This window comes from Crocodylus siamensis, chromosome 10 (assembly GCF_052110815.1).
Source record: "Crocodylus siamensis isolate JL-2025a chromosome 10, ASM5211081v1, whole genome shotgun sequence".
NCBI classification, from domain to species: Eukaryota; Metazoa; Chordata; order Crocodylia; family Crocodylidae; genus Crocodylus; species Crocodylus siamensis.
This window is the reverse complement of record NC_143404.1, coordinates 44,112,640-44,133,817: the sequence shown is the minus strand read 5'-3', so window position 1 is coordinate 44,133,817 and position 21,178 is coordinate 44,112,640. Positions and strand designations below refer to the sequence as shown.

Here is a 21,178-nt window from a genome sequence, read left to right as displayed (position 1 = left end):
AAGCAGGCTGGAGCTTCAAGCATCCACAAGAAATAAGGAACAGTAAAGGTAGTCAACACCAAAGAAATACAAGAAAGAATCAAAACAAGAGCAAGAAAAAAAATGCAAGATGGAAAAGTATCAAAATTAAGAAAAGAGCAAAAAAAAGAAAAAGAAAAAAGAAAAGCAGAAAGCAAGGCTTAAAAGAGGCAGGGATGGAAATGGCCATAAGGTCAGTTCCCTTTTCACTTCTGAAAAAGAAAATCTGTTGGAGTGAAGAGAAACAGGGCAGGCACCTCCAACTACCTCTGCACACCTGAGCCATTTGGTGCTGTCACTTAAAATTCCATTTCTCTATGAGCAGTTGTTTCAAACCTTGCTTGTTCAAAAGGCAAAGGAAAAGCAAAGTCCTGGCAGATCCTGATCCACGCATGCCTCCAAATCCCAAAAGGATAAAAGAAAAATTTAAAAGGAAAAAGAAAGAAAAAACAAAAGAAGAAGAAGGAAAAAAGAAACAGCAGAAGTTTCTGTCAAACAAGGGCCTTACTGTTTTCTTGCCCGGTGTGTCGCCCAAGGCTGCGACAATTGCAAAGTACTGAATGACCCTCTTGGTGTTTACAGTCTTACCAGCACCAGATTCTCCGCTTAGGGTAACAGAAATACACAGATAAAGAAAATGAGGCAGAAACAAGCAACACTTTACAGAGAGACTTTACAAGGGAAAACAAGAGAATGGCCCAGATACCCGCTAGCAATGTCACATAAGAGAAACAAAACTTCAGGGCACTGTCGCAACCCTGGTCTCTGCTGATTTTATGGTGGACTGAACAGGAGTCAGTGGCTTTGTCTGCAAAGGGGTTACCAGCCAAGGCAATAGCACCATCAACAGCAACACAGGAAAGCAGAACTGCTGGAATTTGCAATGAAGTAACTTGATCTGATGTGTACCTGGACTCTGCCATTCTACATTAAGGGTTGTCACTGGGGCAGCTCCATTGGGGGCAGCTATCAAAGGGCTGGGATACCTGGGCAAACCCTCCATGCACACAAAGGCATTTGCTTCCTGAGGCCTGGTGCAGAAGGACTGACCATCCCTAGAGCCAATGCAGACTGTTCCTGGCCTCTGTCAATTTTGTCATGAGGTACATGTCTGCGGGCCCAGCAGTTCTGAGGGTCACTGAGGAACCGTTCTCTTTCTGCACACTCTCAGACATTTTCACCTACTTGCATAGTGCATTGGAGTGGGGAGAGGGGTTTCTATCCAGAGTAAGCCCATTCCATTTAGTACAGTGACTCAGGATTATAGGGCCCTAGAGGCCAGGTGAGTGCCAGGGGCTGAATTTCTGTAACACATAGGCTATTCACACTGCCCTTTGCACAGTCCTCTGGCACTGGCTCTCTAGAAGGTCTTGCAGTGATTTCATTCCTATAGTTAGCTGCTCTCCTATTGTAATCCCAGATCACAAAGAGCAGGGCTGTGGGGGACCAGAGAGGGAATGGAGCAACTACAGGACAAGAGCCAAGCATCTCTGTCTTAGCCCTTTCATTACCTAATTAGGCTATGGCTGAGGCTAAAAATGTCAGTGGCTCCTGGCAGCAGGGTACGGTCCTTCAGAGCACTTTATATAGCCCTTATCTATGTGTCACTTAAAATTAACCTGGCCTGCCTCCTCCCCAATCATGCACCTGATCTTGGCCTTCTGCCTTATCATCCACTCGCCTCCGCTTTTTGCCTTCCACATTGTCCCCCCCAGCCTTGTCCATATCCTTACATTTCCAGACTGAAACATTAAGGAACATGTGTGTGAGTCCCAGAGGACAATGCCTTTACTTTCCCAGCTGCAGCTTAGCCCCCAGCATCTATGCTGTGGAAATACTTTGCTTCCTGGTGGCAGGGTGGAGCCTACCAGTAGGGTTGAACAAGAATTGCATGAGAAGTCTCTATCTGGGCAGCTTCTGGCAGCTATGATGGGTGCATGAAAGAGATGTATTCTGGGGTGCTAGCAAGTGGTTGGATCTGAAAGGGACCTTATGAGGAGATGGGTGGCTTTGACAGCTGGAAAGCACCCAATGCAATTTAGGACTTAAGGGATGAGGTGTCACTTTTTTGTGGGGGAGGATGCTTGTCCCTGGATAAATCCTGGCCCCCCTTGGAGGCTAGAAGGAGATATGGGAGCATAAAGGGCTGTTAGTAACCCTAATAATTACTTGTACAACTCATTTTGGTGGGGGCGGAGGGACTGGGGAGGAGAATTGGGCCTCAGACATTTAAGCTAAAGACACTGGCAGCAAAGGCAGAGAAAGCAGCATGGATTACTTACGTGATGAGCATTGACTGGTTCTCACGATCTGGAAGAGATGGAGTAGATGTTAGACTGGAATGTGCTAGGATGGATGTAACAGGAAAGAGCCCTGAAAATTCCCCACAGCCTATCACATACATGTCGAGGCATCTTCCCTTCATTCACAGAAATTCCCTGGCTGGACCCTGTGCATCTGGCTTAGTGCTGTGAAGCTTTCCCTATCAGAAAGAACTCCAGTGTAGTTCCTGTGCTGCCAGACTGCATGTAGAAGCTGTGTGGGAGTGGCACCCATGTTGGGATAGAGCCTATTGTCTTTACATTTCTAGGGGGGTTCTTTTTTAATCTGATGAACCTGTGGCTCTTTCTTTAGATTGGGCACTGATGGCAAGAGCTCAGACCCAGTTTGGTGTGCTCCCTCCACAGACCGCCTAGAAAAACAAGCTAGTACCACTGAAATCCTTTTTGTCCTTTCCTGCTTAGGGTTTCAGTCACATAGTTTACTGGTTACTTCCCCTATTAAAAGGCTGTTCTGCAATGTCACTGGAAACCTGGTTCAAGATGTAGCTGGGAGGCAGTCAGACATCAGGATGAAGTAAAGTTATATATGGAGGGACAGTTTCTAAAGCCCACTCAGGTTCTGCTTATTCTGGATGAAATGTGCTCGGTAATTTTTATTATTTTTAATAAATGCATTTGTGTTGGTCCAACCCACTGTTATGGTTCAGTGATAAAATCCTTGTCTGCCACATGGGAGACCTGGTTCAATGACTGGATGCACACATAACTACAGCATCAAGGCACCAACCATTCAGACCCAGTTCAGCCTTTGGATGCTGTCTCAATGGTCTAAATGGGGGAAGCAAGGTCCGGGCAGCCTCCAATCCTCCATACTCTTGCCTACGCATATGCATCAAAGGTCCTGGTGATGTCTCATCATGATCCAGAAAGATCAACAAGTTGCGTACCTAGTACTGGTCCAAAACCACAAGGTTCTGATCCAGATCCAGGTGGCTGCCTTTGTTCTGGGCTTGGGTTTGGTCTACCCCTGTATCTAGGGTTGCCAACCTTCCAAGATTGCCCCAGAGTCTCCAGGAATTAGACATAAATCTCCAGGAGACTGCTGAGAGTCACCCAGGAGATAAATGACAGGGCATTCATTAAATTAAATATTAAATGTTGAATCTGATTTATACAGCAATCCAGGTAAGGTTTTTGAAATGTAATGGTAATGTGCATTTGCCTTCCTTACATAAAGTCTATGCACTGTAATTAATGTCATTACATCATGTGATGAAACCTCTTGGAGCAGATTCAGAGTTGGCGACCCTACCCATATCTGTTATGTCTTAGATTTTTCTTGTGAATGGATATTAGTGTATCACCAGGTTTCCCTTCCTCACAGTGCAAAGATGGGCACCTATCTCAGTGGAGAGAAGGCAGAGATTTGAGGAAAGCTGACAAGACTTACTGCGCAACATGTCATTGTAGGCATTGTCCGCAATGGAGTAGATGTGGGGTGGGACCTCAGACCTCCGCTTTCCCTTGTAGACTGCTACCACAGGGGGAGTGTATACTGGAAGCCACTTATATGGGTTTATAGTGACACAGAATAATCCTGAATAGGTCTGAGGACAGAAGGAAGGTGTGTGAATGAAAGAATAACACACCTGCCTCCACATAGAAGAAAGACTGTGCAAAGTCCCTGCGTTTCACTCAGAAAGTGATCTTCATCAGCAAACAGTGCTGAGCATGGGACACTTGCACACTGGAAACAAGGAGACCTGCCTACTCCAGGCTTCACTGGTGGTCTTTCAGATACCAGGGATGCAACTGGCCTTAGTGGCATGAATGTACCTATGATACCAACCTGCTTACCTGGATGGTGACATTCTACTGCTATCCCCTGGGCAGCTGATTTTTCATTCACTAACCTCCCCTCTACCTGGATAGCTGACCTTAACAATAACAGCTCTTTTAAAATGCCTTTTTCAACTATGACATCTCCCTGAGACTGGTAGCCTTATTAGTGGTGTTCCAGGAGGTTGGCTTTAGGGTATCTAGAAGTCCTTTCAGCCTTTTTGAAAACATCCTGGCATTCTGTTTAGTTTTACAGACTCCAAGGTAAGTGGGTCTCTTTTCCTAGCATCGCAAGACTGGCCTAGAGTCCTATTTCTCTTGATTATATTTTCCAAGTGAATCTAATCACTCCATGATAAATCTGCCACTTACAAAGTACAAATATCTGGGAGAATGTAACTCACATGTTGTTGTAAGGAACAGGAACACTATTCCTGTTGTTGTAAGAAACACTGAACGGAAAAAGTTCCTAAGCAACGGGTTTAGTATTCTTGAAGCTTGCCCCTGCCTGGCATGGCTAGGTAGCTGGGATAATAAGGGCTGCCCATATTGACAAGAGAGATGTATTGTTTCAGAGTTTTGATATTTAAACCAGACTTTGGAACTCTTCACTGTGCTGGTACAAAGCTTATCCCTATCTCTGCCCCTGGGTAGGAAGCCAGGCTGACTCACATAGATCATCCAGTGGGAATAGCGGCGCTTTAAGTTGTACAGCACAGAGGCCTCATTTAGATGAGTCAGCATAGCCATGTCTTCTATCATATCAAACTTAGGAGGATTCATCTGCTGGATGTCATCCTCCTTGACAACACGAGTCTGGAGGAGGAAACAAGGCAGAAGTGAGAGAGGTTCAAGAAGAGGCATTTCACATACACTGCAAAGTTGCTCATTCCTTCAAGCCTGGACCAGGTCTCTCAGTCATCATAAGCACTGCTATGGCATCTTGCTACTCATTCCCATCTATCTTCTCTTAGCCCCTGTTCTTTTGCACAAAGTACTTGATTCTAATCTCATTTGTGTCAAAATAATCCTGTTTATGGAAGCACTTTGATTTATTCCAGTGTAAATGGCAGCTGAATCATCTGACACAGTCTTAGCCAGATCTTTGCATTCTTGTGACTCTCAGATGGTCAGTTCTCCTTTTTTACTCTAGCACAGTAGTCCCCACACTTCTGGACCAAAAGAACACTGTGAACATTTACGATTTCTCACAACCCACGATGCACTGTCAAATTTTAAATTGAAAACATTATTACAGCACATGAGGTGCAGTGCAGTCTATGGATCATCTGTGGAGCACTGACCATCAGACCTTGGTTTCAGAACCACAGCCCGTAAGGGAAATACTTCAGTGTCTAAGGGAGAGCATAGATTGAACTGCAGTTCCCCAGACCTCTCCTCAGCATTGGGTCTGTCAGTGGCAGAGCCTCTCTTTCCCATTTATTTTCTGCCTCCAGTCCTGTGTAATATTGCAGCACTGCTCGGGAAATTAATTCTGAAACTGTGGCTCCCTCTTTATCCACACACGCTCCTTCTGGAAGAGGTGCAGCTCTCAGCTTAAATGCCATAAATGAACTGTTGTTGCTTTCAGCTCCTCTGAGCCTGCTGAGCCAGCATCACTCCAAGAAAGGGACCCAGGCATCCTTTAGATCCAGCATCTGTTGGGTTGCTTGCTAAACCCTAATCTGTGCCACCTGTCAGGCCCATAGGAAGCTGATGTCATCACTGAGGCTAGAATTTTGTCTTTCTTGGGGGGAATGATGGGCAACAAGGAAAGGGCCTGGCTTAGCCAGATACTGTTCAAATTCTCAGTCCAAATTGTATCCACTATAATTGTTCTTGTGCTCTCCCCAACATGACACAGAAGCACTCAGAGCCCCTGGAGGTTTAGCCATATTCTAGCATTTTGCAGAGATGCTTTTCAGATCAGGGCTCCCCACCAAATACTCACAGATGCCATGACCCCCTCCCTCACTTAACCTGACATGGCCCTGAAAAGCCATAGCCATGTCTTTTCAACAGAGCAAATGTTGGGGAGAGCCATGAGATGCATCATGCACTGTTCCTGCTATGAAAGATCAATGGGTATTGGAGTGGAGGATGGAGGCTGGGTACTAAGTAAAGAGGATGACTGAAGCAATGATTAGGATTTTATACTCCCTTAGTATCCATCCCTTATCAGTCATTGCCAGCTCTTCAACCATGCCACTCTCCCAGACAAAACCCTGGGGTAGTGGGGGTGCTCCCTGGGTTTGTGTAAGCTTCTTGGTTCCCCAGTATTCCAAATGAGTATGCCCAGGTTATTAATTTGCCTAGAAATCACAATTTACCACAGGCACATTGGTTAAGTAACAGAAACAGAAAAGGGCTTATTACAAGGAAGATCAAATTGTGTAAAAAAAAAAAAAAAGTGATCATATGCTTAGACAATAGAGTATGATAAAACACAACTGATAAAAACTTTACCCTATGGTCCAACTACCACCCAAATTCCTGTGAAAATCCCTTAGGGTCAGCCTCTTCTCAGTCACACCTACCTCCCTCCATGAGGGACCACATTCCTTCTCCCATCCCATACAGCTACTTATCAATGGCTCCCCCAAAGGCCACTCCCTCCAAAACTTTTCACACCTTCAGGGAGCCAGAGAATCTTCTAAGAGTGTTTATGCCTGTGGATCCATAAGAAGTGCTCCTAACTGTCCCTATCCCAGGTGGAAGCCCCACTTCCTTTAATGTCTCCGTTCTGCCAGACCTTCTTACAGTTGTCAGACATAACAGCCCAGCGAGAAGCATCTAGCCAGATCCCACCACCTCCTAACAAACTCTCCCACCTTCACCTTCTCAGTGATAGGGACTCATCTTGCTTTTCTAGGAAGGTTTAGCCATGGTATCAGCTCACAATAGGGAAGAGCAGTGCATTGCTTCTGGACACAGTCTGGCAGCTCTACCAGACTTTTCCCACCACTGGTGACAATTGTTCTGAAGCTCTTGGTGCTGTGAGTGTTCCTGCTACTATTTGCCTTACGCTTTTATTTAGGTGATATGGTTGCGGGCCTATTCTGATATACATAGCTTAAAATAATATAAAATCATAGAAAATTAGGGTCAGAAGGGACTCCAAGAGATCATCTAACCCAACCTCCAATTGAACAACCTAATATGGTACAACCTTTTAATCATGGAGGTTTATAGGTATTTGGACAGACAGCTGAAGTGTATAGTCCATCACTTGTAACTGGATGTATTTAATCCTTTCGGTCCAAGCACTGGAAAACTCTCACATTACACATCTGTGCCTGACTGCAAGAGGCTGAATTCAGCAAATGCCCCTGTTAATAAGAGCTGAGGCAAAGCTTTTAGAGAGATTTTTATTAGCTAATAGTAAGTGTACCAGGGAGATCTGTTTTTGTCTAAACTGAGGCACTTGGAATCAGAGTATAGATATGATTTAGACAAAGCTGTTTGGGGAAACCTGCACTGAAAGAGTTTAGCTGACATAACCAAAATATTTTACACAATCAAATCAATTTTGACCAGTTCTATTTAGAAAAAAAATTAAAATGTGTAAAGAAAAAAATGTCCCACAGTTCCACATTGGTATTTTCAGAACACTAAGCATCAGTGTTTTTGTTTCAAAATGTAGCTTATGTTACATAAAAATTCCAGGAATTAAAATGAAATTTCCATAATGCTTGAAAGAAAACATTTTGTTGGAATTGGAATTTTGTTTTGTGGGGGAAAAATGTGGCTTTTTGTCCCAGTTCTGTAGGAACTATTTTCAAATACTTAAAACTTCCATGGGACATAAAATCTATTTTCAATCAGCTCCAGCTTTAGAGAGATACAAGTTATTGCTTGGTGCAGTGATCATTACAGTAAAAATGCAAGTAAAGAAATCCTCTGGTATCTTATATAACTGGTGTCATGGAGTAGAATCCAGCTTATACATTATTATTTTTACTGCATATTATTTTGACAATGTAAATTCATAGAAGCAGATTCTGACCCCTGGCACCATTCAATTGGGAGTAACTTCACTTATGTCCATAAATCTCATCTGAGAGCAACCCTATACTGGTGTAACACCACTGATTTCCCATTGACATTGGGGTAAATGAGGTGAGGTCTGGTGGACTGATAGGGGTGCAAACAAAGTTCAAAACTAGGCCTTGTGTGTATAACAATTGCTTTATAGGAAAAGAAAAGATCTAGGAAAAGAATAGATCTTTAATCATATGTACCAAAACCAATCTACCAAAACAGTAGCTTGAAGATACTATGGCAGTGACTGGTGTAGCAATACCTATACATAAAATAGGAAAAATGCTCTTTCTGATATGCTGATAGCGCTTCAGAATAAGCAAAGTAAAATTTGAGCCCTTATCTCCAACTGCAAATGATTTTCTCTTGCAAGATTTGTTGAATAATTCAGTTCTATGTAGCAACAGGCTGTTTTCAAAGAATGACCAGTCTTCTCCTGTTGACTATTGTTACAGCTGTTAGGATACCAGCTGATGTCTTGGCTCAGGGAAGTCCTACTCTCATTCTTGCAATCTGTCTTTTATGGTGGATTTTTTTTTAAATGGAGCATTTGATGGCAGTATATTAAAACACTGGCATGTTTGGAAAGTATTTGTCCTTTGTCATATAATACACTTCTGTGTAACAAAAGGCACGTTCAATACTAAGCTGAAGGGTTGAATGTTGATCATTTGAATGCTGTGAATTAGAACTTGTCTAGTTTCAGATACAGTCAGTTCAAACATGCATCCCCTCACACATACATTCCTTTCCTTTCCTTTTTCCCCCCATTCCTCCAGCCATCCACTTGAAAAATTAAAACTGCTTTGCTTACTTGCTTATCTTTGGTTTCCACGGTGACTTTGCCACCAGAGGATTCTTTGATTTCAATTTCAAGGTAGGCTTCCTTCTCATCTGGGATCCACGCTCGCTTCTTTCCTTAAGGTTGGAAAGGAAAGGAAAGGAAGAATGAAACTAATGAAATCGTCTGCAATTATCAATAGCTTTCAGAAAGCAAGAACACAGTCTGGTAATTTTGAGAGACAACTCTGTTTTCCTTCCTGTGCTTTTTATAATTTCATCTGAGACTTCCTTGTCTTTTTCATTCCTGATCTGCTTAATTTGTCCTGATTATTTTTAATATTAATTTAAGTCAGCTTTTTGACATGCTTCTTGAAAAGTGCGACTTATGGAAAGCACTATTCTTGTTCTTTGCATTTCCCTCCCTTAGTCCTATAGTATCTATAGAAGAACCAAGTAGACAAAAACAGGCTTATGCCTAGATACCTTAGCTCTCTGATACTGGTAATAGAATACCTGGCTCCAGTATGATAAGAGGATAACAAGAAAGTCTCTACAGTGATTTCTGTCCATCTACAAAGTGAAATGGACTATAGAACGTTTCACTTAGCCAGTATTGCCCATAGAGCCCCTTTATTGTTGCTATGTCACTCAGGCCTTCTGCATACCATCTGTGTGCTGATGAGCAGTCACATCACAAACCAAAGAAAACACCAAAAGCAGCTGTTGTCTCTCCCTAGTGCTGAGTTCTTCTGGTCCTCTAACTTCTTACAAGTGAGCAGAAGAACAGAGTTGCAGGTACAGTGATTCTCCTGTTCCTGTTATCATGGGGAAAATGGAGACCAAATGATGCTATAAAACCCTATGAGGAAAGGGAAGGAAGATGGGAACGCTTTACAAAGGAAGACCTGGCTGTGAGCTGCCTCATTACCAGCTTTTGTCATGCTCCAAACTGGTTCTGATCTTACCATCAAATGGGATAGTTTGAAGCTTCAGTTGCTCTGTGTAGCTTTTTCGGAGGTATTCAGCAGCCTCCCCAAACTCGGTCATATCTAACATAGACATCTTGCCTGGTGGAAAGAAGAAAGTTTGGCAGCAGCAGAAAGAGGAGAAACCAAAGCCTCCAAAGCACTGAAACAGAGGGAAACAGAAACAAGGGATCAATTCAGAGAGAAAATACCTGCTTCCTGCCTGCCTAGAGATGAGACAGTTTTCAACATGCCATTAACTTAAGAGGCTATAAGTAAATATATTGACAATGAAATACAAATTCAGGTTTTCTAGTGTAATTACTAGCTGCAATGCATATCTTGACTATATTGAGATTTAAAGTGGAATTTAGTCCTGATGCTATTGATGTCTGTCCTTTGCACATTTATATTTTCTTTCACCAGCAAAAGAGTCCACAGTAAACTCCATTTTAATGATAAATGCTGCTAAAACAGTTCCTAGTTCTTAGCACTGTCAACATATATGTTACTTTTGTAAACCCAGTGAGAAGATAAGATTCTCCTGCTCCAGAGTTAGCACTGGAAAACAGTCACAATAAGAGCTGAAGTGTAAACCCACAAAAAATCACTGGTGTCTTCTCGGTGGGTGCTGCAATAGCTGTTTGGACAAGTGATATTATTATGATATTACTTCATTTTGTCTATACAAAACAATACCATGCAACTGAACAGCATCTAATGCTTCAACAAGTACTACTAGTTAGTAACTTTGCAGATTGTACAGATTTTATTAAATATGCAGTTTTTCTGTCCATTTCTACATCTCAGTCATGCTGGCCAGAATCACCCTCCCCGGCACCACATTAGAGTTAGTATGTCAGCCCCTTTCCTTAGGTAACTTGTACTTTGCTGGCAGTGAAATGGGTTAGTAATCTGGAATAGGCATGCACACAGCACACATGCTCTTTATTACCAACCTTGGTTTTAGGACTGAGTGGCTGTGTGTGTGCAGTGAAGCCCCTTTTTATTGTGTCTGTCAAGGTCAGAGTGGGAAGAGATATGTCAGAAATTCCCATGTGTCATGTCTACACAGCTCCATTGGTGCTGCTGCCCTATTGCCCAGTGAGACACAAAAGGCAAACTTCGCTTTTATCTCTCTGCAAATGCAGGCTGGTTATTTTTATTCTTGTATTGTCAGGCAAGTACAAAGGCAGTGAGAGAAGATCCAGTTTGGGAAGCAGCACGACTCTCAGAGTCAGTGTGTGCCTTCCCCATCTGGAGGGGAGCAGTGGCAAGCAGAGATATAAGAGCTACTCTGATTCTTGCCCTTTGTTTGAATCTTCCGCTTTTCTGCAACCCTCTGTGTCTGTTATTCACAGCCAAATTGCTGCCCAGAGGAGACAAATGCTGCCACACTGCTGTCAAAGCCATGCTCATCTTGGGCATCTTCCTTTCCTTTTGCTCTGTCTTTCCTATTGGGCCAAAGTCCCGCTGATTTCATCTTGGCTCCTTCCCCGCAGGTTGCAGTTAGGGAGGGTGACATCAAATGCTACAGACACTAGAATCTGTTTTTCTTATTACAGTTGAAGCAAACTGCAAAAATTCTTTTGAAAAAGGACCCAATTCTCCCTTGACCCCCATTCTGACTGATCGTTACACTGTCATGGCTGTGAAACTAGGGACCTGGAACTGGCTCAGCAGTTCAGTGAGATAGGGGCCAGCTGTGGAATTCAGGTGTGCATCTATTTAGCTTTCCCCTAAATTCAGTGAGGTCAGTGAATCATGGCTTGAGGGGTACGAATGATAAAACAGCAGCAAGCCACTTTATTTAGGCAACACAAACATGGAACATTTCAGCTATGGAAGCAGCATACAAAAAAAGTTTTCAAAGAAAATGCTAGAGATAGGTCTGGACCTGTTCCCAAGGCTTGGACTTTCCTGAGCTGTGGTGTCTTGGGATCCAGAATCCAGGCCTGATTCCCATGTGGTATGAGGCCCTGCGATTCAGTAGTCCAGGTCTAACCTCCCCTGACATATGGGCCACCTGGGCTGATTTGAATTTCTGATACTTGAAATAGAAAATGAGACATAAGCACTCCATGCTGTGACAGTTTGGAAGCTGGGGAGACTCACTGTCACTTATAGGACTTATAGTTGTGTGGTGGTGCCAGCAGCTGGGAAAATATTTATCATTTAAAGCCTGTGTTTTTTATTACCTTTGCTTTTGTTGTTTACTGAACAGTAGAAGCAGAAGTTTTCCAAGTCATATGTGTCTGGGTGGATGAGAAGGCCAGTGATATATTAGCTCCATCAGTCTGCCCAGCTATCACACCTGTGGGAGCCCATTTGACACTGCTCTTTGACCATAGGCATGGCCTCATCAAAGGACAATGCTTACCATATACCACTCTGGTAGTAGTCATTATTTGTTTGTTTATTTATTGTATATGCTGCCCTTCCCAGCAAAGGCTCAGGGCAACATGTCCTCTGGAACTTCAGAAGTTGTTCTATCCAGCACTGGTAAGGCCTCTTCTGAAGTACTGTGTCCAGTTTTGGGCCCTACACTTCAAGAAGGATTAAAAAGAGCTCAGCACAGAGCATCTTAAGATGATTAGGGGCCTGGGAAGCGTGATTTATGGAGGAAAGACTGAAAGAATTAGGACTGTATAGTCTGGAGAAGCAAAGACTGAGGAGAGATTTGATAATGGTCTACAAATACCTGAAGGGTCATTACACAGGACAAGGAGATAGACTTTTCTCTGTGGCTGTAGAGGACAGAAGAAGGAGAAGTGGCCTCAAGCTTCAACAGAAGAAATTTAGGATGGAGATTAGAAAAAGCTTTCTATGAGAATGGTTAGGCACTCGAACAGAGTACCTAGTGAAGTTATGGAATTTCAATTTCCTGGAAATTTTCAAGGCCAGGTTGGACAGACAGTAAGCTGGGATGGTTTAGTCAGGGATGATCCTGCCTTGAGCAAGGGGTTGGACTAGATGATCTCATGAGGTCCCTTCCAGCCCCACTTTATTATGACCCTGGGTATCAGCAAAATAACATCAACCACATTGTGACTGATACAAAGCTATTTTGTCCATTATTTTGTGCAGTGGACTCCAAAGCCAGAAATATGCTAATTACACAATCAGACAACTTCCGAACTACATGATATCTGTGAGGACATGTACAGCAAGACTGATGCACATAACTTTCCCAAGCAAGGTGTATCTTGTGGATGCTGAGTTTTGTATTGCACTCCCTCTGGCTATGCCTCTATAGTAAAAAAAAATGCATTGGCACATGCTGCATTGTAGGACTCATACTGGTCAGCCCACAGAACAGTGACTCCCCCTAGGTACGCACTGTTCTGCATGAAGAAGGGTTGCAGAATCAAGCTTAGGCAATGTTCCCCTTTACATGGTGATCTCTACAAAGGCTCAGGAAATCTGGGTTCAATCAATTTCTCGCTATGTCACTGCCCTGCTGAATGGCCTTGGCAAGTCAGCTTGTTTCTCTGTGCCTCAATTTCCCCTTCTGTAAAATGGGTACAATGGTAATGGCCTCCTTTGTGCTGTGCTGTGAGTCTGCTGAAGATTTCATAGATTTCACAGACATTTGGGCTGGAAGCGACCCTGGAGAATCATCGAATCCAGCCCCCTTCCCCAGGGGCAGGAAGTCAGCAAGGATCATAGGATCCCAGCAAGATAAGCATCCAAATGTGTCTTGAAGGCATTCAAAGTGGGTGCTTGAACCACTTCCGGCGGCAGTCTATTCCAAACCTCGAGGGCTCGGACAGTGAAGAAGTTCTTTCTTATGTCCAGCCTGAATTGGTCACAGTGGAAGATCTTGTCATCCCTTGGGAGGCTCTGGTGAACAGAAGTTCCCCCAAATCCTGATGAGCACCCCTGATAAACTTATGATCTGGCCACCAGATCACCCCTGAGCCTGCACTTTTCCAGACTAAATAGCCCCATTGCTCTCAGCCTCTCATCATAAGGTCTGTTTACCTGACCTCTGATCATGTGTGTGGCTCTCCTCTGCACCCTCTCAAGCTTCTCCAAATCCATTTTCAATTGTGGAGCCCAAAACTGGATGCAGTACTCCAGCTGCGGCCTTACCAAGGCTGAGTACAGCAGGAAAATGACGTCTCAGGATCTGCTTGAGAAACATGTATGGATGCAAACCAGCATTTTGCTCGCTTTACTAGCTGCAGCATCACACTGAAGGTTCATGTTCATCTTGTGGTTAACCATGACCCCCAAGTCCCTTTCATCTGTAGTGCTAACCAGCATAGCACTACCGAGCCTATAAGCATGGTGCAGATTTTGCCTCCCAAGGTGGAGAACCTTGCATTTTTCGGTGTTGAACACCATCAGGTTCTCGTCCACCCATTTCATAAGTCTGTCCAGATCCGCCTGGATCACCCTCCTATCCTCAGATGTGGATGCTTTACCCCAGGTTTTGGTTTTGTCAGTGAACTTGGCCAGTCTACTTCTGACACCAATGTCCACATCATTGATGAAGATGTTAAACAGTATAGGCCCGAGGACAGAGCCTTGTGGGACCCAGCTCACCAAGACGATTGGCTCCCGTCAACCACCACCCTCTGGGTCCTACCATGAAGCCAGTTCCCCAGCCAGCAGATCGTGGTGACATCAAGGCCGCAGTTAGCCAGTTTAGCCAAGAGGTGATCGTGGGATACCAGATTGAAGGCTTTTTTAAAGTCAAGGTATACAATGTCGATCTCTTCCCCCTTGTCCAGGTGATAAGTCACCTGGTCATAAAAGGAAATGAGATTGGTCAAGCAAGACCTACCCGCAACAAACCCATGCTGGGTATCCCTCAGGATATTGCCTTCAGCTAGTCTGTTAAGGATGGCCTCCTTGAAAATGTTTTCCAAGACCTTCCCTAGGATAGAGATCAGACTGATGGGCCTGTAGTTTGCCAGATCTACTTTCCTCCCTTTCTTGAAGATAGGCATGACATTGGCCCTCTTCCAATCATCGGGCACTTCAGCAGAGTGCCAAGAGCTCTCAAAGATCCTTTCCAGGGGCTGAGCTATGATGCTTGCCAGCTCCCTGTGTACCCTTGGGTGTAACCTATCAGGGCCGCTGACTTGAAGGTATCCAGCCTGTCAAGGTGTTCCTTCACGAGGTCAGCTTCAATGGAGGGCAAGGAATGTCCCTCACCCGGGCCTCCCTGACCCATAGTGGGCTAGGCCGTCCCATGGAACTGGTGAAAAAGTGATGCAAAGTACCCATTTAGCAAGTTTGCTTTTTCTTGGGCGTCATTTGTCAGTTGCCCCATGTGGTTTAGCAGGGGTCCAATGTTGCCCTTGCTTTTCCTCTGGCTCCCCACATATCTAAAAAAGGACTTTGTATTTTCCTTGATATTTGTAGCGAGCTGGAGTTCCATCACAGGCTTGGCTTTCCTGATTTGCTCTCTGCAAGTCCGGACTAAAGGTAATTGTTGTCTGAGGGTTTAGTGATGTTGTTAGTTGCTCTTCAGAAACAGACAGGCTAAGGAATAGCTTCCTTGAATCACCCACTCACCTGTTAATATTCAGTTGTCCAGAATTAAAGTGGGTTTCTTTAAAATACTTGTGACCCAAGCCTAAGTCAGCAGGGGTTCTGCCCTGCCCACGTGCTTTGGGGCATTCCTTTCCTCCCCTCAACCAGGTTCAGAGGCTGTCCAGCCTCTGTCCACCAGATGAACAAGTCTTTCCCAAGAACACTGTATTAATAAATGGAGCAAGGAGATGGTGAGGATAGATACAACTGCTTTCTAATAGTGATAACTGCTATTGGCAGGACATAGGCCTCCCCTTGCTTGCATTGGAAGCAATTCCACTGGGGTTACACCGGGGTTCCTACAGTAGTAGTGCTGGTGTTCCTACAGTAGCAGTGCTATTTTAGCATTAGTTAATGAAGCCTGACAACCCCAAGTGAGTTAAACAGCATTATCATCTTCATTTGACTGATGGGGAAATTGAAGCCCAAGGAGGCTAGGAGCCATTATACAATGGATATAGGTTGTTCTATCACAGAGTGTCATGATGCATAACTCTTGGATCCTGGCATGGAGAGAGAGGCATACACCCTGGGATCCAAAACAGCCAGACGGCTGAGTAAGAAGCAAGGTAATGCCAGAACACCAAGTGGAGAGCTGTAGCATGAACTGAACTAATGTAGCTGATGTTAACATAGAGTATAATAATAGTAAAATATAACCATGTTAGTCTTGTCCTGTAAGTAGCTTGAAAACTCCATTTTGTATCCTTCTGCTTGACATAAAGTTTATGCAGAGTTCATTTACTTATGTATGAGTGTGTGTAAAAGGGTGAATGGTGAGAGAATGACATAGAGATGGGAGAAGAGTTAACTGTTTATGTAAGCAACAAGGTGCCAAAAAACTAATTAACGAATATCTGAAGAGTCCCTTTTAAGCCTAGGGCACAAAGAAGATAACGAAGAGAAGAAATGTACCCATCCTGACAGACGGGCAGTAAGAACACTCCAAGGCTAAGATAAGCTGAAGACAAAAGAAGAACAACCGCAAAAACAAAAGCTGGGTATAGAAAAACACCAAAGCACTGAAACAAAGGATGCCAATCCCTATAAAAGAACACTTTGAAAATGCCAAGTTGGGATGAGTCTCTTTCTCTACTGCTGTTTCATCAGAGCGCAGATGCATCTGTTCATCCCACTCCAGCTGTTATCTTCAAATTTGCTATCTTCAAATCATCATTATCTATTCAGTAGGCCTGGGTTAGCTACTCTGGGATGATATTGAACAATTATTGCTGGTAACTATATCTGGTGTATGTGTAGATGAAATGGTTGTTTTGTGTATGTGTATGCCTGTATGTAATGGTGTGTATGATTATTTGTGTGTGTCTGTATGAATGGTGTGCCCAAACCTCTATGTCTAACTCATGTGATCAATAAACGTGGCACCTTGCGTTATCCCCCTTTATAAAGTCTTGCTCTTGATTTGAGCAATTGGCAATTTAAATAACAGAGCTGCCTGTAGCAGACTACAGGAAACACTGAAGTGAGGGATGTAATCTTCAGCCTTGCCCTTCTTGGAGCTTACATGGCTGCCTACCCTAGAGGCTACCCTCTCTGGACTTCAGTTTCCCCATTTGACAAGAAAAGATGGTAACAGGGTTAATAAACTACATTCATTTGGATCTGCAGCCTTGAACTGCCTTCTTGAATTAAGGACCTAAGTCACTTCTATGAACAACCAAATCGGAGTCACTCTGTTCTTTAAAACACAGGGGTGCTGGTGTTCCCCTTTTCAGTTGCCTTTCAGATAAAGCCCTCCTCTAGGATACTGAAGACTTGAGTCTAAGTCCACACTTCTCACCTCTTAAAAGAGTATCCTAAACATTAGTATCACAAGGCACACTTCCCCTTCCCCAACTGTGTTGAATGTGTACCATTTTACAAAACAGAAATCAAGATTCCCTGGGCTGTAGAGGCAGACAGTTAAAGTCCCATGTGCCTCCAGGTCTGAAGAACCACCACTACAGTGATTTCCTTGCCCTGGGGAGGCAGGGGCAATCCCTCCCCACCCGGGGGATGTGGGGAATGTAATGATTTAGGTCCCACAGCGAATAAGGACAACTATGAATGAGGAAAAGAACAGGCCTTTAATGATACCACAGCACAGGTTTCCCCCAGCACAACCATGTGGCTGCCTCCATCTTGATTTCCCCTTGCTCCTCAGGGATCATGTTCAAATTCCTCACCTGATAAGACGCTCCCTTGTAAGGGACTGTTTCCAAAGTCTAATTCTTACCACTACATGTTCCCTTAAAAAAAAACAAACCATCACAATATAACAACAAAAACTCCACAACAACAGCACAACAACAATGCAAGACAAAACCACCACCACCACACCAAACAATCTGTAATCTACAGACAAGAGGTTACCAGCACTTCACTCTGGAGTGAGTCTTTACCACTCACTTTCCTATTCTTCAGGTCCCTTTAACTTATTCACAGACCTCTATGAGCCTTTCTGGCTGTTTCACCTGTTTCCTGGATCTCCAGAGTATCGGCTCCTCATTGGAGGTTTGGGGGCTTTCTGTTGCATCATTAGTATCTTCACCTTCTGAGGATGATGCTGAGGAGGAGGAATTAGAAACTGTTAGCTGAGGCTGATCCAAGTCTATCTCCTGCCAATGTCTGACAGCTAAGTGGAAGCACGAGTAGGTCTTGTCGATTACATCGAAGCATGCCCCCTTGGTCTGTCTGGACTAGATAGGACCATGGGTGAACTAGCTGTTTCACCATACCCTGCTGGTCCCATGTTCTGAACAAGTAATTCCTCAGACAAACTCTATCACCTGGCTTTGGTAGTGAAAGCTCAAAAGCTCTTGTATCAAAGTAGTATTTGTTTCTTCTTCTGATCTTCTTTCATTCTCCTTATGGTTACCATGTTAGGACTTTCCAATAAGGTGTTGGTAATGGGCAGATTTAACCATAGGTGCTGGCCCATTAACAATTGTGCTGGAGACCAGCCATTGTCCAGAGGTGTGCAACGATAAGCCAGTAGTGCTTTACATAAATCCACTCCACTGTCCAATGCCTTTTTCATTAGTATTTTTACTATCTGAAGGGATCACTCTGCAAGGCCATTTGATTGGGGGTAAGTGGGACTTGATGTAGTGTGATGAAAACTCCAGTCCGTGGCAAATTGCCTAAACTCTGCACTGGAGAACTGTGGCCCATTATCACTGAATACTTAATCTGGAATTCCATGCCTTGCAAACATGGTCTTCAAGCAAGCTATCGCTGAGCAACTGCTAGTACATTGCAGTGTACAGATTTCCAGATACAAAGAGCAATAATCAGTAACTATTAAATACATCCTGGAGTGCCACGTAAAGAGATCGGTGACCACCTTCTCATAGGCCCTGTGTGGAACACAGTGAGGCTTTAGAGCAGGGGCAGGCAATTATTTAGGGCAGAGGGCTGCTTACCTAGTTTTGCAAGCTGTTGAGGGCTGCATAGGTAGCCCCGCCTCTTGACAGGTGCCCTGCCATCTTGGGACCAGTGTTCCAATGTCTTGGGACTATTGTTCTAGGGCCAGCACCACTGGGGCCCAAAGCAGGGCGCAGGTTGGCAGGGAGCTGAGCTGGGGTGCACCTGCACGGAGAGGGGGGAGCTGGCCTGGCTCCGTAGAGCCCCTGCCGCCGTTCTGGCACTGGCCCCGGGACACAGGTGTGGGTTCCATGTACCCACTCACTCCCAGATTCCCCAGACCCACGGTACAGGCAGGGGGCAGCGTGCAGCCCCGACCCCCTGCTCACCGGCAGGGAAGGAGCTGGTGCTGAGCGCGAGGAAAGGCACCCCCTCACCCACCCTATGGCTCTAGCTTCCTGCCTATGCCTGCTCTGGACAGCCCCATGCAGGCTGCAGCAGGGAGTGCTGGCCACAAGGTGGGCGAGGGGCTGCTTTTCCTCGGGCTCCTTCCATGTCCTCCCCCCTACCCCCTTACCTGAGTTTCCAGCACCAGGGCAGCCACATGGTTGCAGGTCAGAAGCTCCTGCTGGGGGTTCTGGCTGGGGAGGAGGGGCTGGTGGGGCCTGCTGTTGTGGGAGCCTGCTAGGCTTCCCCTGGGTCCTACTGCCCCTGGGTCCTGTCATTTTTGACAGGAACCAAAGACAGATAAATATACTTTAAAAAAATTTTTAGGGGCCCCATGGGCCACATAGAATGGCCTCATGGGCCAGATCCAGCCCATGGGCCGTATTTTGCCCACCTGCACTTTAGAGGTTCTGCCCGCTGGCTGGGTCTGAATTTCAAGCAGGTGGAACAGTTTCCAACTGTATTAGCAATGTCCTGATTGATCTTCGGCCAATACATCACCTCTCTTGCTCGCTTCTTACATTTCTTAATACCCAAGTGTCCTTCATAGATCATGTGTAGCATTCCTCTTTGAAGGGTCTGTTGTATTATGACTTTACTGCCTTTGCAAATAACTCCTTCAATGACTGAAAGTTCATGTTGGCAATTCCAGTAGTCCTGCATGCACAAGTCACAGGTACTCTTGTTCTCTGGCCAACCTGAAATTATCATTTCTTTCAGGATCCCTAATGAGTGATCCTTCTCAGTCTCTTCTTTTATTTGTTCTAGCCTTCTGTCTGTGATCGGAAGTGAACTAACAATCAAGTTGACAAAGGCTTTCATCTCTGTTTCAGAGGTCTTTTCTGCTTGTCCAGTAAAGGCTATTGTCCTGGACAGCACATCTGCTGTAAACAGAAACTTGCCAGGTGTATAGTTGTGTAGTTCACAACTAAGTCATACTTCTGCAACTTAATCATAATTGTTTGAATCCTTAAGGTGCAGCCATTCAGAGGCTTATGAAACAGCGCTATCAAAGGCTTGTAGTCTGTTTCTACATTCACTTTCTGCCCATAAATATATTGATAGAATATCTAGCATGCAAACAAAATTCCTAACAACTCTTTCTCAATCTGTGCATACCTGCTTTCTGCTTCAGTTAGTGATTTAGATGCATACATAACAGGTTGGCATCAGTTGTCAAAATTCTGCAGTAACACAGCACTTAATTCCAACTGCGAAGCATCTGTTGATATCTATATTGGTTTCCCATGGGTATGGAATTTTAATACAGATTCTTGTATTAATTGTTGCTTCAAAACCTTCCATGCTTACTCATGTTCTGGATTTCTGCACCATTCATTTTTAGTCTCAAAAAGCATCCTTAGAGGTGCTGCTGTTGTTGCATTCCCAAAAACCATTACGAGTCATTTTTCAACTGGGGACATGGCATCATTTCGATAGCCTGAATTTTTTTCTTGTCTGGTTTCACCCCTTCTCTAGAAATAATGTCTCCCTCAAATGTCAATTCTGTAGCTCCAAAAACACATTTCTGTCTGTTGAGTTTCAAATTTGCAGCCCTAGTTGCCTCCAACACCTCTTGGAGCCTACGACCATGCTCTTCCTTGGTGAAGCCCCAGATAATGATATCATCCATAGAGGTGTCTACGCATGGAATATGCTCATAAATCACATGTATAGTTTTGTGATACATCTCTGGAACTGAAGCTATACCGAAAGGTCAACACAGAAATTGATACCTTCCAAATGGAATATTGAATGTGCACAATTTAAAACTTCCCTCTGTTAACTTCAGCTGTCAGAATCCCAAACAAGCATCTAAGTTACTGAAGAACTGCACATTCGCAAACTGAGCCATAATCTCTTCTCTGATAGGCAACTTAAAATGTTCTC

At 44.3% G+C, this 21,178-nt stretch overlaps 1 protein-coding gene across 2 annotated transcripts in view; it reads right to left on the bottom strand.

Moving 5' to 3' along the window:
* The window catches only part of MYH7B (myosin heavy chain 7B), a 63,243-nt gene extending 52,243 nt beyond the window's left edge, over positions 1-11,000 (bottom strand). The window contains exons 1-7 of one of the 2 annotated variants that reach the window (XM_090064829.1): positions 10,888-11,000; positions 9,929-10,091; positions 8,995-9,098; positions 4,812-4,955; positions 3,751-3,907; positions 2,301-2,328; positions 527-623 (exon numbers count right to left, since the gene is read on the bottom strand). In XM_090064829.1, coding sequence (XP_089920955.1) covers positions 527-623; positions 2,301-2,328; positions 3,751-3,907; positions 4,812-4,955; positions 8,995-9,098; positions 9,929-10,091; positions 10,888-10,986 — 792 coding nt within the window. In that variant the 5' untranslated portion in view covers positions 10,987-11,000. The remainder of the gene's footprint in view (positions 1-526; positions 624-2,300; positions 2,329-3,750; positions 3,908-4,811; positions 4,956-8,994; positions 9,099-9,928; positions 10,092-10,887) is intronic. The other variant, XM_090064830.1, reaches the window with a different exon arrangement.
* Between the last annotated feature and the right edge of the window lie 10,178 nt (positions 11,001-21,178).